This window comes from Plecotus auritus, assembly GCF_963455305.1.
Source record: "Plecotus auritus genome assembly, chromosome: 6".
In the NCBI taxonomy this organism is placed as follows: Eukaryota; Metazoa; Chordata; class Mammalia; order Chiroptera; family Vespertilionidae; genus Plecotus; species Plecotus auritus.
Genome location: NC_137773.1, coordinates 175,860,824 through 175,877,239, shown reverse-complemented (window position 1 = coordinate 175,877,239; position 16,416 = coordinate 175,860,824). Strand labels below are relative to the sequence as shown.

Below are 16,416 nucleotides of genomic sequence, written 5' to 3'. Positions count from 1 at the left end.
TGGTCTTGGTTTCCGCCCTGAGCTCCATCCCCAGGATAAACTTGACTTGTTCAGGTCTTTACAAAAAAAAAAAAAAGTCTAGCGATTCTTGGAGGAACTAAGGGGCGTATCAGGCCCCCAGGTGCTGGGAGGAGGAGGGGGGGCCTGACAGTTTGCCATGTGTCTGCTCCCTGACACTCAGAACCCTCACGTTACCTAGTCAAAGGCAGGCAGGTGGCCACGGGCGTGACAGACACCCACCGTTCGCCTCCTACCTCCTGGCAGGGCCTCCAGCAAGGGCACCGTGCTGTCTGGGGACACCTGTGCCTTCAGACCCCGCTGCTGCGGCTCACACAAGCCAGGCCATGCTCGTGCTGGCTCATAGGAGGCAGGAAGGTGACACTTGGAGCCAACACTCATGGTGGCAGGGGGGTGCCATTGCCTGGCTGACTGACTGCTACCCAGGGGCCTGGGGCAACGGGTTCCCTGCCCGGGGACCCAGACAAGGGAGGGCTGGAGGACGGGACGGGGGCAGGGGGCGGGAGCGTGGCCAGCCTGGCACTGGCATCCGGAGGCATCGGGGACGCCTCTGGGAGGGTGACGGGTGAGGCGCGGATATTGGACCCGGCCCTTTCCCACCTCATTTCCCAGGGAACTTTTTCCTCTTCCAAAGAGCACTTGACGAAGGAACAGCAATACTCACTCGTGCTCGCACACACACGCCCCTGGAGAGGAAGCGCAGGAAGGATGTAGAAAATAATTATGGGATGTTGCCTTCAGCTGCAATAGACAGGATGTGGCAAATCCATCAGCCCTGGCTGGACTCGAAAAATTCAGGCGGCCCACCAGGCTACCCCAGCGTCAGTGACCATGGCGCACGCCGCCCCCCTCCTCCACGCTCCCGACACCGAGGCCCCGGTCCCATTCTTTGATCTTCCGCCAAGTCCTAAGGAAGATGGTCGGGGACGGGGCGTGGGGTGGTAGATGTCCTTTTCGCTTAACCATGGAAGGAAGTATACGGTGATTATAAACCTCTAGCAAAGGTTAAAAAAAAACACACACACCAAACTTCAGCAAATATTTGCCTACGACGTGGACTAGGCTCATTCTGTCTGGAGACAGGGCTGGGAGAAGCCGAAAGGCAGGGCACCGTGGTTCACCGGGTGCCGCCTTCAGACCCTAGGAGGGCAGGGGCAGGGGCAGCCACACCTCACCAGCGAGTTCTTCTAAGAAACGCGAGACACCGTGTTCCCCTTCCACGGGAAGAGAGTGATTTTATTCCGTCCTTTAAAACAGCCACTTAACATCGACGCATCGATAAAAATATTTACAGCTTCACACCTTCAGGAAGGCTCCAAAATATAAACACTGTACCTCTCCCCCCAGAGCAAGAGAGACACAGTCCCCTCTTCAGAACAGGGATACATTCATTGTCCTCGCGGTGCAGATCAAGTAGTTATACAAATAAACACCTGAAAGTCTCCTCTTCAACAGAGTTATAGAATATATATTTATAACCGTTTTACAAATAAAGGCAACGACTCGATACCAAAATAAAAACGGGGGAAGGAAGAGTTAGAACACGGTCGGCGGCCAAGCGTCGTGCATTTGGAAAATGCAGGGCTGGTGCGGGCCTGGCTGGACAAGTCCCGGGACGGGTCCCCTGGACCAAGAAGTTTGACACCTTCTCGGAAGGAGACTCTCTGTGCCCTGGTGGTGGTGGTGGTGCGGGGGGAGGGTGTGTGTGTGGGGGGGGTGGGCAGGGAGGGCATTAGGCTAGGGAAAGGGTCTTGTTCAAGGGTCAGGCAGGCCTTCAGGAAGCGAAGCTTGGTTACAAGGAGCTTTAGGCCAGAACCAAAAACCGAGTCTGGCTGGTGGAAGGTAGCGGTTTGTGACGCAGCCTGATGCACTTCGGGGCGCTGGGAACTTAGGCGTCTGCCTCTCTCAGACCCTGGCGTGGTTCCCTGGACAGCGAGACCTGGAAGCAGGTGCCCGCGGCCCCCGGGGACCGCCCCCGCGCCCCCGGCAGCTGGGCTTGTCTGAGGCGCTTTCAGTTCCTCAGCCAGCGCATCGCCCCGAAAGCCGAAAGCCGGGGAGGGAACTGTGTTCTCTGTGCCATGAAGGCAGCAGGGTGGGGAGCGGGCCTGCGGAAACCTCCCCAGACCACTATCGTGCGAGGCCCTGTGGGCCACCTTACCACTCAGCGGAAAGCTGGGCCTGGCCGCCCTCTCCCTGCGCCCTGAGTCACGGCCAGGGTGCGAGGCAGGCGGGTGGGGCCGGGGAGCCGGCTGGGAACTGGGCTGTGGAAAGCCCTCTTTTGAAAGTACCTTTTCCTCAAAGCCACAGGCCCGATCCCAAGCGAAGACTGACTCACAGGCCCAGCCTCTGAAGCTTTTGAAAAGCCAGCTGGCTGGCTGCCAGGGGTTCTTCTCTGGGTGGGGACGAGCCCCGAGGTCCTGCCACCAATCCCCCCAAGTCTCCTGGCGGCAGGCCATCCTTCATGGCGCCCCAAAGGGGCCCAAGGTCCTACACCAACACACGGCCCACACTCCCACCCCAGCTCCTCTCCCTGCCTCAGACGACCCGGCACACACACACACACACCGCAGCAGTCTCCCTGCGCTCACACAAACACGCTTTTTTTTTTCTTTTTTTGAAAGGGAGGATGGGAAGCAAAGCAGCAGGATCCCCTGCAGAGTTTAGTCTTTGGTTTCTAGGTTTAAAGGGGGGATCTGCTTCAGGGCTTGGAGCAGGGCGGAGGAGTCGAGGGCCGGGTGGGGTGGCAAGGGAGAAGGGAGTCTCTGGGGCATGAGCAAGGGGCCCGAGATCTTGTCCGGGTTCATGAAGCTGGAGAGAGCTGCGGCGGAGGCGTTGAGGCCTGGGTAGAGCAGGGGCACGGACGTGGGGTACCAGCACTTCTCCAGCATGGGCAGGTAGGCGGTCGCCGACGGCGGGATCAGATAGAAGGGCAGGCAAAAGGGGGGCTGGTGTGGGTGCGGGCCCAGGAACGGGGAGCCCATCAGGTCACTGCTGGAGAAGCGGCCTTCGTCGTCTGACAGCTGCATCCTGCTCTTTTTCGTGGGGGGCTCTTCGGATTCCTGCTTAATGGCCCCGATCCGCTCTCCGGCAGCCAGCCTGCGTCCATGGTCGCTTTTGAGGTACGGCTGCTCCCCGCGCACGTCGCCCTTCTCAGACTCGCCTCCGTAGCCGCTGTCGGTGTCTGTGTCGCTGCCGCTCTGCTCCCCGCTCGAGTGGGCGAAAGTCCGCTGGATGACGGGCACGCAGTTCTTGCCGGGGCCCTCGGAGCCTTTGGCCAGGGCGCCGGCTTTCTCCTTGAAGTCCACGGCCTCGGGCGCCGCCGGGTCGGACACCTTCCGGGGGGCGCTGCCCTGCAGCAGCTCCGAGACCACGCGGTGCAGGTGGGCCACGAGCTGCGAGGACTTGAGGTCCCGCGCGTGCTCGTGCTTGGCCAGGTACTGCAGCACCTCCCGCGCGCACGTCTGGAAGCCCGAGCAGAACATCTCCTGGCCGGCCTCGGCGTTCCTTCCCGACAGCTCCCCTGGCGGACACGGAGGCAAAGGAAGGCGTTTCAGAAGGCCCCGGGGTTCACCTGCACACCAGCCCCCCCCCCCCCCCCGAGGCCAGGTGCGCCCCTGTTTGCTAACACATGTGGGCATGTGTGTCCCTAACCCCAAAAGGAACACGGCCAGAGAGGATGTGGACTGCCCTGAGAAGTGGAAGGAATCCCATCGGAACCATCCAGGGAGGAAATGAGTGTAAGGGCTGCCTGAGACCCATCAGAGAAACAGACGGCCATTCACCGACGAGCCAGCCCCCTCCTGTGGAACGTGGAGGTGGTCCTGACTTCTCAGGGCAAGTGACATGCAATGGACAGCCGAGCAAGTTTCCAACCCAGAGAGTCAACTGTCAGAACCTCAGTGTCACGGCAGCCAGGCGGACCGAGGCCAGATGGCCGCGAGACGAAAGAATGAAGGGAAGATGCCACCTCGGGTAATCTAACGCTCAGCGACTTATTCCCACGACAGTCATGCTGTCATCTTTAAACCGACAGGCTCTCTCAAGCCTTCGCCATGCATTCGATCCACGACCCCCAAGAAATCAGGTTTGAACATCTCCCTGTTTCCAGCGAGGGACCGGCAGAAGCGCGTGCGGGGATTCTGTGATGCTCGCCCCCTGGTGTCGGCAGGGAGGCGGAGAAGGACGGGATGAGGGAGGGGGCAGCCTTCCTCCCCCGGCCGGCCGCATGGCGTAGGGAAGGTTGGAAGGGGAGTGTGGTTCTCCGGGAGGGGAGTAGCAGGAGATGAAACGCCAGTAGTTTCGTTCGGTTGCGCAACTCCCCGAGATACCTCGTGGCTATTCAGGGAACCACATGAAATGCAGGAAGAACTGCTGTCACCCTGCCAGGATCATGCCACACACCGAGCCACGAGGAAGCAGAGACCCAGGAAAGCACGGGGGCATGTCCGCGCCTCCTCCTTCTCCAATGAACGACTGTCCAACACCCACGATGCAAATTCTAGGGGCCTTAGCATTTGACAAGGAAGGGGGAACACTCCCAGAAGCCAGAAACTCCAAAGCCAAAATGCCCGGGAACCAGTGACCACCTGACTCCCGGGCCGCCCTGCCAGGTGGCACAGCACGTTCCACTCGAAAAGCCTGACCTCTGAGAACGCTAAGCCGGCATCTCCCCCAGCGAGAGCGTGCACACGCTGTGTGAGCGGGCGCTGGGCCCGCAGGCTGTCTGTGCTGGAGCCCCCCCCGCCCCCCCCCCCCCGAGATGCGGGCCCGGCACAGGCACTCACCGGCTTGCAGCCCGCTCTGCAGGGCCAGGATCTTCTGCTGCTGCTGGTCAATTAGGTTCGTCAGGGCTTTCACGTGCTTCAAGGTGAGCTCCAGAACCACCGCCTTCTCCAGGTGGCCCAGCGTCTGCAAGCAGAGAGCCTGCGTCAGCAGCGCGCTCACAGGGCCTACCTCTGGGACAGTCGTTAGCAATGAGAAATGTCTCCACGGGGCAGGGGGGTGGGGGTAGGAGAGCCTTTCCCGGTGGCTGAGTTTAATTTTAAAGGCGCAGGTTAAGGGAATATATATACTCCTGGTGACAGAATAGGAAGACGGGTGCCACTGTCCCTGGAGGCGCTTTGAAGCAGCCGCGACCTTAGGAGAAGGCGCTGGCAGGTCCGTTTCTCCAGCAGCTGCGGCTGACCTCCCTCCCTCCCGGCCCGGCTAACATTTCTCTGCCGCCGTGTCATCCCCGGAGGCCCTTGTGCGCCTGGCAGCCAAGAGGCTTTCCCTGGCACCCTTTCCTAACGCCCAGCTCACCCAGGCTTTTGCTTCCTCCCCACACACTAATTTTTCCCCTTTCCCCAACCAAAGGCTGCCACGCCAGTAGCTATTGGCTACTGCCAAGAAAGGACAGACGTAAAAATCACACATCAAAACGAGCCCTCTTATTTTTTTAAAAAAAAGGGAGGGGGGAGAAAAGAAGGTAAATAAAATCCGAGTGTTGGTAGTTGACTCCACTCAGGAAAACTCGGGAACTCTGAACATCCATCACCAGAGGGGAAGGCCGGCTGGGGTTGGCGCCAACTTGGAGAAGTCCAAGCGGTTCTCACTCATTTGCATGAGGCTACCCAGAAACCCCAGCCCTGGGCAAGGGTACCCCCAAACAGAGCCGGCCCGGCTGGGACCCAGCCCTGGGCTCTGCAGTTCCCCGCGGGGCCTGCAGGCGGCGAGTGACCCCCGCCCGCCCTCCAGGCGGGGGAGCCGGCTGGGAGCGCGGCCAGCTTCTCACTTACTGTAAGTTTGAGGTGTTCGGGCAGGAGATCCTTCAGCTGGGCGATGCACTCGTTAATCCGGTCGCGTCTCTTTTTCTCGATGAGCCGGTGCGGCAGTTTGTAGGTCTCCTGCAAGGCGCACGGGGAGGCGGTGGGCGCGGAGGCCGGGGCGAGCAGCCCTCTCCTCGGACCCCGCGGCTCGGGAAGAGTCGGGGCAGCGCGGCAGTCACACCCAGAACCACCCACTCCTGCCCCTTCTTCTCCACGCTGCTCGGGAGAGGCGCCGCGCCCGCACCTTGCAGACCCCCCTCCAGCCTCTGAGAAAACTTTTCTTGGAAACTCAGCGCGTGTTGGGGCTGCGGTTCCCAGGGGCGCGGGGGAATCTTACCTTGCTGTCTTCGCTCCGCTTTATTCCCCGCCTCGACTTGTACACTTGGTAAATTTGGGCAAAATCCATCCTGCAGGGAGAGGGGCCAGGAGGATGGTGAGTTTGCGTGCGCCCGGGCTGCACAGCCTGGCGGGCAAGAACCCCCGGGTGCGCCCGGAACTGCTCCGAGCCGACAGCGGTGCAGAACGTAGGGCTGGAGTTGAGGCTTTGAGGGGACAGGGGTGCCCACTTACCCTGGTAGGTCCCCGGGCTCCAGTCCTGGTGCCTTGGGCAGGCAGGAGGGGGGCGGCTGCGCGCTGGGGATCCGCTCCATGGCACGGCGAGCCGGGGCCACTGTGCGCTCCTGTCTGCAGTCCTGGAGGCGCCTCGGAGCCCTCTCCGCTGGGCTTCCTCTGGGGACGAGCTCCCTGAAATGCGCTGGGCTGCCGGGAGCTGCGGCTGCGAGGTGTTGCTTGCTTCAGTTGGGGGCGTGCATGGGGTCTCGGCGGCCGCTGGCTCCGGCTCTGCGCACAGCCTGGCGGTGTGTGCTCCCAGTGCCTTCTGCGCCGCGCGAGCCAAGTGAATGAGAAGTGGGGCGGGCGGGAGGCGCGAGGAGCGCGGGGGGGCAGTGAGGGCGGGGGCCGGGGTGGGGGGAGCCGCGGAGTAATGGAGAGGCTGCGGGCTGGGTTAAATGGGAGCGAGTGGGTGGGTTGGAGCTACGTGTTCTACCCTGTGACTCCAGGCACGTCTGGCCGCTGCCGGGGAGGGAAGGAGCGACCTGCCCGCCCTCCCCCGCCTTCATCACATGAGTCTCACGTGTTGGACAACGCTCTCGCGGCTGCGAGGGGCCCCCACCCCCCACCCCCACCCCCACCCCGGCCGGGCCCCCAGGTGTCTGCGGTGCGGCTGCCTTTCCCCGAAGAGGGGGTGGTAGCGCAGCCTGGGTCCTGCCCAGCCGGGGGGTGGAGGAGTGGGGGGCGCAGAGGCTGGAAGTGGAGCCAGGGGGTGGGTGGTAACGTGGGCGAACCTGCCCCAGGGAAATGAAGTAAGTTCCCGTCTCCTGGGAGGGACGGGGGAGGACGGATCCGCCAGCGTCTGACTCAAGCCAGGAGAGGAATATCCCCTCGCTCGCTCCAGCCCAGCCCGCTTCCTCCTCCCCCGCCCGCCGCTCGCAGGAACCCGCGCGCAGCGGAGGGAGTCGCCGGGCCCCCTGCCTTCCCCAGAGGCTGGGGTTTCTTCCCGTCCCGGCTTCCCTGCCCCCACCCCGCTGCCCAGCGTCCAGGAATTGCCCGCCGCGGGGAGGGGCCGAGGGGCGGGGCGGATGTCACCCCATGGGAAGCGGGCTGGCGGCCAAGCGCAGGGGCAGCCGAGGCCGCCGGCGAGCACGCTGCGCGCACCTGACCGCCGAGGGTGTGCGCGGCGCCCCAGCTCCCCCGAGCTCCGCCCGCGGGCACTGCCTACGGGTCGCGGGCAACCACGTGCGCGACCCCCTGGGTGCCCCCACCCCCACTCCGTAGTCTAGCACCGAGAGGCAGCAGGCGCGGCGCCCCGCGTTCCCTCCCTCCTGCGTCCCCCCTCCCCCCGAGCGCGGCGTCCGGGTCGCCTCCCCTCCGGCTGCTGCGTTACACAACCGGGTGGCGACGCCTGCCCCGCAGCGGCCGGGGCGGGACGCTTCACGTGGCCGAGCTCAGGCCGCAGCGCCACCCGGGGACCCAGACCGGGTCGGCCTTCCCCGCGCCCGCCAGGGGCTTGGCGGCGCTGTGTGCGGGCTGCGCGCAGCGGGAGGGGAAGTCCGTGCCCGTCGCCGTGAGCGTGGCGTTCATTCGCTCCCCACGCGTCCCGAGCCCCCTACTCTGTGCCCGCTGGAGGGACACGGGGGACATAAACACAGATTCTGCCCCGAATTTACAGGAACCTCCGGGAGGAGGACAGTTGGGCAACGAGGGGAAGGCAGCCTGGGAAATGATATCGGGGCCACTGGCTGCACGGGCTGGCAGAGAAAAAAAATACAAGGTTGTTTTTTTTTTTAATTTTTTTTTTTTTTGCGGTTTTGTGGTTTTGTTTTTTAGTTTTATTTCCTACGAACGGAGGTGCCTGGGGAAGGAGGAGGGGGGAGAAGCCGGGGCAGCGAGGCCTCCACGTGCCCAGGCCCTTGCGTCCCCGCGGGAGCCTCCGCCCCGCCGCCTCCCGGGAGAGGTCCGGGCGCGGTGACCTTCTCGCTCCGCCAGGAGCGGGGAGGCGGCTGCAAGGCCAAGGCCGCGGCGCGAGCACGCCGGGGCCGCGGGAGGGGAGGGGCCGGTGGAAATTCATGACTAAAACCAGGCCCGGCGGGGATTTCACTGACCTCGGCGCTGCCCCGCCGCCCGCCCGCCGGGAGTGGAGAGATGACTGTCAGCCTTTCCCAGCGCCGGGTCAGCCCCTGCCCCACCCGGCCCAGAGCCCCGGCTGCGGGAAGGGCTGAGAAAAGGGGGGTCATCGCTCGGCGGGGTGCAGACGGACCTCAAGGGTGTGTGTGTGTGTGTGTGTGTGAGAGAGAGAGAAAGAGAGACAGAGAGATCAGACTTGGCAGTGACCTTGACAGCCTGGAGACCTGCTCCGCGCGGCGACCACACTGGGAGTGGATTTCCTCCGGGGCGCGTTGGAGAGCTCCCACTTCCTGTTGATGTTTCACGAGCGTCAAGCTCATTAGCAAGTGTGAGAAATGCCTGCTTTTCTAACTGCTGACTGGCATGACCTCACTCGGGGCGCAGCGGTCGCTCCCTGCCTCCCTCCCTCCCTCCCTCCCTCCCTCCCGGAATAGACTTCTGGCTTCTGCCATCTCAGCCTTCGCTGGAGGGAAGGGAAGGGCCGCGCCGCCCCTTCCTGCCCGGAGCTGGGAGCAGAACCCCAGGCCAGGAGGCCCTGCAGCCTGTCCTGGGTCTCTGCTTTCTTCTTATTTATTTATCGCCTTTTTTTTTTTTTTTTTATTGCTTTCAGAGAGGAAGGAAGAGGGAGAGAGAGAAACATCAATGATGAGAGAGAATCATGGATCAGCTGCCTCCTGCACGCCCCCACTGGGGTTCGAGCCCACAACCGGGGCATGTGCCCTGACGGGGAATCGAATGGTAACAAGACTGGTATGAACCCAGACTTCTCCGCTTCTGTAGTTCATTCTTAGAATTTGTTAAAGTTTTCAATACTTATTGCCCTTACCTGACCTATAATTGAAAATATTAACAGTCCAGCTGATGTGGCTGATCAAGGGCATGTCCCTCGATGGCAGGCTCCTCCCTGGCCTGGGCCCTGATCCGGGCCCATGCAGGAGGCAACCAATCGATGTGTTTCTCTCACATCGATACTTCTCTGTCTTTCCCTCTCTCTTCCACACTCTCTAAAAATCAATGGGAAAACATCCTCAGGTGAGGATTTAAAGGAAAAAAGAGGGGAAATGAAGGCATAGGGAGGGGACATAACCTGCCCTCGGCTATAGGCTGGGGCCTTAGGATTGGAAACAGACCCCAGGCTTGTTGGGCTCCTGGGCGTGTGCGGGTGATCACTGTGCTGTGGCTGCCTGGCTGTGCACTGCTCAACTCCAGGGGGCGCCACTCCCATTGTGGATGGCGATGGAGCGCGAGCCGCTGTGCCAGGCACTCCTGACACTTCAGGGCCCTCTCTGTTCGGCTCCCAAGTGTGGAGAGAGCATATTTTGTACGAGGGGAGTGGGGGACAGACGTCTCTTTCCTAGCGGGCTCAGCATTTCGGGGGGACTGACACCGAGGGTTACTGTTACAGCCCCACCTTTCTTGCTCAGAGGTCATGTTTATGCAACCTCCAATTTTTTCTAACCCCTTAACTTATTAGAGGTTTTGTTGATGGACTCAGAGGATGTAGCTCGTCCTGTGTACCCATCTAGTGATTTTGGATTTAACTCGCTCTGCTCTCTCTAGTCTCGGGCGATGCAGGGCAATATCATTGATTTCAAACCTCTCTTCTGTTATACGTGTTGAAAGCTAATTTTTTTTTTTTCTCTCAAAGCACTGTTTTCACAGTATCCCGCAATATTCCACAATATTTGGTTTTGGTTTTTGCTTTAGTATCGTTCAGGTCAAAATATGTTCTAATAGGGTTTGTGATTTTTCTTTGAATCAAAGGTTTTTAGAGGAGTGTTGTTTAATTTCCAAATATTTGCGCATTTTTTCTTAACCTTTTTCCTTTTGAGAAAGTTGTGCAGTCACAGAAAGTTCCAAAAATAATACAGAGAAGTTCCCCGAGTCCTTCCCCCGGTTCTCCTCGGTGGGGCCCCGGATAGAACTAGCGCACCCTATGGAGAGCAGGGCATCGGCATCGGCGCAGTTCACGGACAGCTTTCACATTCCACTAGTTTTGCAGGAACTCGTTTGCGTGAGTATTGCATAACGCCATGCAGTTTTATGACATGTGTAGGTTACCGTAACCGCCACCACAATCAAGAGGCAGCACCGTCCTCTCACCATAAAGTCCCTCTTTGCTACACCTTCCGAGTCACACCTGCTCTCCCTCCCCACCCCTAATGCCGGCCAACCTCTCACCTGTTCTCCACTTCTAGGATATTCTCACTGAAAGGATGTTATATAAGTGGAACCTTAGCGTATGTAACCTTTGAGACTGATTTTTTTTTTCCCCCGCTCAGCATAATCTCTTGAGATCCATCCATGTGGCTGCGTCTCAATGGCAAGTTTCTTTCTTATTATGAGTAATATTCTTCCATGATAGACATGGGCTCTAGTTTGTTTAGCCACTTACCCACTGAAGGACAGTTGGGCGGTTCCCCTCGTTTGCTAGAAATTAACCTCCTGTGAACATAAGAGCACATGTTTTGGGTGTGGACATAAGGTTTCTTCTCCAGGATAGTTGGCCGGGAGGATAAGTCCTGGGTCCCTACAGGAACGCATGTTCAGTTTTTCAGAGAAACTGACCAGCCAGTAGCCAGAGCAGCGGCAGCCTTTTGGGCTCCCAATGGCAACGTGTGAGAGACCTAGTTTCTCTGTATCCCTACCAGCCTTCGGTGTTACCACTGTTTCTTTATTTCATCTGTCCAAACAGGTGTGCTATGCCAGGCATCTATTATCGATTCCTAATATGTTACTATGGTGCCAGAAGATGCACGCTGTAGGTTGTAAATGTTTGACATGTATTAAGACATGGAAAAAATATATTTTTATTGATTTCAGAGAGGAAGGAAGAGGGAGAGAGAGATACCTCAATGATGAGAGAGAAACACTGATCGGCTGCCTCCTGCACGCCCCCCACACTGGGGATCAAGTCCGCAACCCAGGCATGTGCCCTGCCTGACCGGGAATCAAACCCTGACCTTCTGGTTCATAGGTCGATGCTCAACCACTGAGCCACGCCAGTCGGGCCAGACGTTTTTTATTGCCCAGAATATAGCCTATCTTGATAAATGTCCAATGTGGATTCTACCAGGTGGTATGAAATCAGCTGGGTCAGGCTGGTTGACAGCTCTATTCAAATATATCCCTCTACTGATTTTTCGGTCTCTGTGTCTTGCTGTTCCTGACACAGGAGTCTTTAAATCTCTCCAACGATGAGGGTAGATTTTGTCCATTTCTGTCAGTTTCTGCTTCATGCATTTTGGAACTCTATTCTTAGTTTCATACACACTCAGGATTGATACTATTCTAAAGTCTACTTTGTCTGAGATTAACATAACCGCATTTGCTTTTTTTATACTTAGTGTTTGCATACTAATTTTTTTTTCTGCTCTTGGGCTTTCAACCTGTGTGTTTATAATAGAATTGTGTATTTGTCAAAAGCATATTGTTGTAGCTTGTTTTCCTGTCAGTCTGACAATCTCTGACTCTTCTAAGGGATGGTTCATATATTTACAGTTGAGGTAATTACTCATATGGCTGGGTTTAAATCTCCCATCTCCGTATTTATTTTCTGCTTACCCCGTTTGTTCTCTGTTTCTGCTCCTACTTTGCTGCCTGCTTTTGGGCGTATTGCGATTTTTTCATCATTTCGTTGTATCTCCTGTTTTAAAACAGACCTGTGATAGAGCTAAACAGATGGGCATCTCAGCCTGGCTGGTGTGGCCCAGTGGTTGAGCACCGACCTATGAACCAGGAGGTCACGGTTTGATTCCCAGTCAGGGCACATGCCTGGGTTGCTGGCTCGGTCCTCAGTGGGGGGCCTGTGGGAGGCAGCTGATCCATGATTCTCTCATCATTGATGTTTCTCTCTCTCTCTCTCTCTCCATGTCTCTTCCGCTCTGAAATCTCAGATGCTGCTGCTGATGTGTGTCTGGGGACCACACTTAGGGAATCTCTGTTCTAGAGATTACGCTGTGCATCCTTGAGTCATCCCAGTCTACCTTTTTTAGTATCTAAAAAGGTACTAGTAGCCAAAACCGGTTTGGCTCAGTGGATAGAGCGTCGGCCTGCGGACTGAGGGGTCCTGGGTTCGATTCCGGTCAAGGGCATGTACCTTGGTTGCGGGCACATCCCCAGTGGGGGGTGTGCAGGAGGCAGCTGATCGATGTTTCTCTCTCATCGATGTTTCTAGCTCTCTATCCCTCTCCCTTCCTCTCTGTAAAATATCAATAAAATATATTAAAAAAAAATAAAAAGGTACTAGTATACAACTTTACAGACGTGTCAGAACCTCACGACAATATAATTCTATGTATCCCCCCTCCACCTTTGTGCTCTTTTCCTACATTTTATTTATATATATATATATATATATATATATATATATATATATATGTATATATGTATATATGTATATATGTATATATATATATATATAAAATGTGGGGGTTGCTTTAAACAGTCAATAGTCTCTTAAAATATCATCCACAGAGAGATAAGTATAGATGGAGATAGGTCACTGTGAAAGGGCTTTGACATCAACCCACCTGCCACCTGCTGCTGCTGCTGCTGCTGCTGCTCTTCGTGTCTTCCTGCGGATCTGAGTTTCCTAGTGGGGTCCTTTCTGCTGAGACACTTTCGTTAGCTCTCCGTGTACCGTTGGTCTGCTGGAGGTGAAGCCCCCCACTTTTGTCTGTCTGAAAAGGTCTTTGTTTCATCGTCCTTTTGGAAGTACGATCGGGCAGCGCTTTTCTTTGGTCACTTTGAAGAGGTTCTATTGTCTTCTGGCCCCTAGTGATGCCAGTGAAAAGTCACCTGTCCTTTGTCTCATACATGCCTTATATTCATGCCTTTTTACTCCCTCCAACTGCTTTTCACATTGAGCTCTTACCCCTGCTTTTCGGCAGTGTGGCTTTGATTTGTTTAGCTCTGGTTTCTCTGTATTTCTCCTGCGTGGGGTGTGCTGAGCGCCTTGGTTCTGGGAGTTGATATTTTTCATCAGTTTTGGTAAAGCTGCAACAATTTCTTCCGCCATGTTGTCCCTCTTTGCCTATTTCTGGGACGGCATTTACATGTATGTTGGGGTGTTTAAAATTAGCTCCAACCCTGTCAGATGCACAGTTTCCTCTGCCGCTGAGTCATCTAATGAATTTATTCTCAATACTGTTTTTCCATTCCTACCATCTCCAAATGGTTCTTTTTTCTAGTTTCAATTACGCTGTTGAAATCCCCCATCTCTTCATGCCTGTTGCCTTGCTTTCCATGAGACCTTTTTTTTTTTAAAAAGAAATATTGATTTCAGAGAGAAAGGGAGAGGGAGTGAGAGCTAGACACATCAGTGATGAGAGAGAATCATTGATCGGCTGCCTCCTGCACACCCCACGCTGGGGATCAAGCCCACAACCGGGGCACATGCCCTTGACTGGAATCGAACCTGGGACCCTTCAGTCCACAGGCTGACGCTCTGTCCACTGAGCCACACGGGCTAGGGCTCCATGAGGTCTTTCTAACATTTTAATATCATAGGTATTTTGTATCCCACGTTGACAATTTCAACTGCTAACCTACCTCCGGATCTGCTTCTGCTGCTTCTTTTCTATATTAACCACGAGGCGGAATTTTCTTGCATTTCCATAGGGTCTTGAATTCTCTTATTGCATGCTGACTATTACGTAGCAAAGAAAAGTAGGGTACAAAGCAAATAATATTTATCTCCCCAAAGCGCGAACCCCTTCCCAGTGAGCGGCTGCGTCAGCGGGACCTGTAATTGGCCTGGATCTGGGCTCTGCTGTCACGTTCTTCTCTGGTTCCGCTCGCCACTGCTCTCGGATATTTTGAAGCGGGGCTAGGACTTCAGCGGAGCCTGGGGTCTGAGCATCGCTGAGATTCTTGAGATCCGCCTGGACTTCAAAACTGAGCTAACAGGTTTGCGAACCGTGGGAGGTGTCCCTGCTTTGTGCCCAGCTGATGGCTTTTCCATGTCTCCCCGCCCTCCACCCCGGCTTTCTGCACTCCTGGGTAGCTAGCTCTTGATTATATACGGGAGGTTATATCTTTGCTCATTCGACAGAGATTTAGTGGATGCTGGAGGTTGGATATCCAAGATCAGGGGCAAGCATGGCTGGGTTTTGGAGAGAGCAATCTTCCGGCTTGCAGACAACTGCCTTCCCCCTGTGTCCTCACATGGCAGAGGGGGAGAGCGACATGGGGGGAGGAGAGAGAGAGAAAAGAAAGAAAGAAAGGAAGGAAGAAAGAAAGAAAGAAAGAAAGAAAGAAAGAAAGAAAGAAAGAAAGAAAAGGAAAGAGCGAGTTTGCTCTCCAGTATCTCTTCTTACATGGGCACTAATCCCTCTGTGAGAGCCCCACCCTCACGACTTCATCTAACACTAATGACCTTCCAAAGACCCACCTCCAAGTCCCATCACATGCACTGCGGTGAGGGCTTCCACACGTGAGCTTCAGGGGGGCACACGTTGTTCACAGCATGTGCCTTTCTGTGGTGCTGGAAATACAAATGTTACCTCTGTCCTACTGGGGGCGGGAAACAGACCATACACGAGGAGACACGTAAAATCAGTTTCTGAACCCAATGACTGCCAAGAAGGAACTGAACAAGGCACCAAGAGAGAGAATCATGGGGTGAAAGATGAGGAGGCCACCAGCCCTTCTGATGACGGAGGATTTAGGGTGAGACCTAAGGAACAAGAGGAGCAGCCAGAAGGGCCCTGGGTAAGAGGGGACCACAGGGGCAAAGGCCTTGAGGTGGGAAGGGGCTTGGCATGACCGAGGACCAGGCATAAGACCAGTGTGATTGGAGGGTCAGGGCCGAAGGGTGCGGGACGCAGAAGAGATGGCGGTGGTGGCCCAGATAATACTGGGGTGCCTGCGGGCTCGTTAATAGTAACCTCTAGGTGTTGGCTGGCACCTTGGCACTTGTTGTGAGTTAAACTCAACCATCAACACTGTAGAATGTTGGTTGATAATTCCGTTTCCTCAATTCACATTGGGCCTACAGGGAGGCCTTCCGGAACCAAGACACCAACCCCTATCCACCTGCCAAGGTGACAAGGCCATCGCCAGCATGGGGCCAGCTAAGCCAAGCCAGTCGCCCGACGCAGGCTCTCAGGATGGTGCATGAGAGCATCTGACAGCACCCCACACAGAGGGGACAAGCAGGTGGTGTGGCCAGTTACATGCTGGCCCTCCAGGACTGGACCACGAGTGTCCTCAGGGGGAAGAGGCATCTGATATTTTTCAGTCTTTCCGGTCACACCTGGCAGGAACCGCGCACACAGGAGATGCTCACTAAGTATTTGCCAAATAGATGATAGTGGAGGGATGATGCTGCCACTGAATTGATGCACCCCTGCTTATCATAGCTCCTGAGGCTCACCGGCAGGCACGCTTTCACAACGAGCTCAAACGGAAGGGCGCACTAATGCCTCCACGCGCATTTCCCCATCTGTGAGGTGGGGGACGCTACTGCTTGAACGGGGCTCTTGCGAGGGTTCCGTGAGAATGTGCGGACAGCAGCTGTTCCGTTCCCGGGCAAGTAGCCAGTGGCCGATGAACGACAGTCACTCCGACTACAGTTCGCTGTGCTTTTTATCCCCAACGTGACCATACATGGCTCTGATTTGATAAGGTCACTCAGAGCTCTATGTGGCTCCGTCAGCATGCTCTCCTCGCTCACATCAGAGTTTTGAAAGGTTGGGGTGAATGCATGCAGGCCGAGCCCTGGTCAGGCCTCACACACTACACACTCACACACTCACACACACACTACACACACACACACACTACACACTCACACACTCACACGCACACACGCTCACACCACATGCACTCACACACACCCCACACACACTCTCACACACTCAGTCACACACACACACGGTGCACTCACACACTCACACACACACAT

At 56.4% G+C, this 16,416-nt stretch overlaps 1 protein-coding gene across 1 annotated transcript; it reads right to left on the bottom strand.

Moving 5' to 3' along the window:
- Positions 1 to 1,227: 1,227 nt before the first annotated feature.
- Positions 1,228 to 6,946, bottom strand: BHLHE40 (basic helix-loop-helix family member e40). Its single transcript, XM_080675849.1, has 5 exons — positions 6,396 to 6,946; positions 6,163 to 6,232; positions 5,796 to 5,903; positions 4,803 to 4,926; positions 1,228 to 3,538 (listed from the first exon to the last, which is right to left on the bottom strand). Exons 1-5 carry the CDS (start codon positions 6,473 to 6,475, stop codon positions 2,679 to 2,681), a joined length of 1,242 nt encoding a protein of 413 aa, XP_080531975.1. The 5' UTR covers positions 6,476 to 6,946; the 3' UTR covers positions 1,228 to 2,678.
- Between the last annotated feature and the right edge of the window lie 9,470 nt (positions 6,947 to 16,416).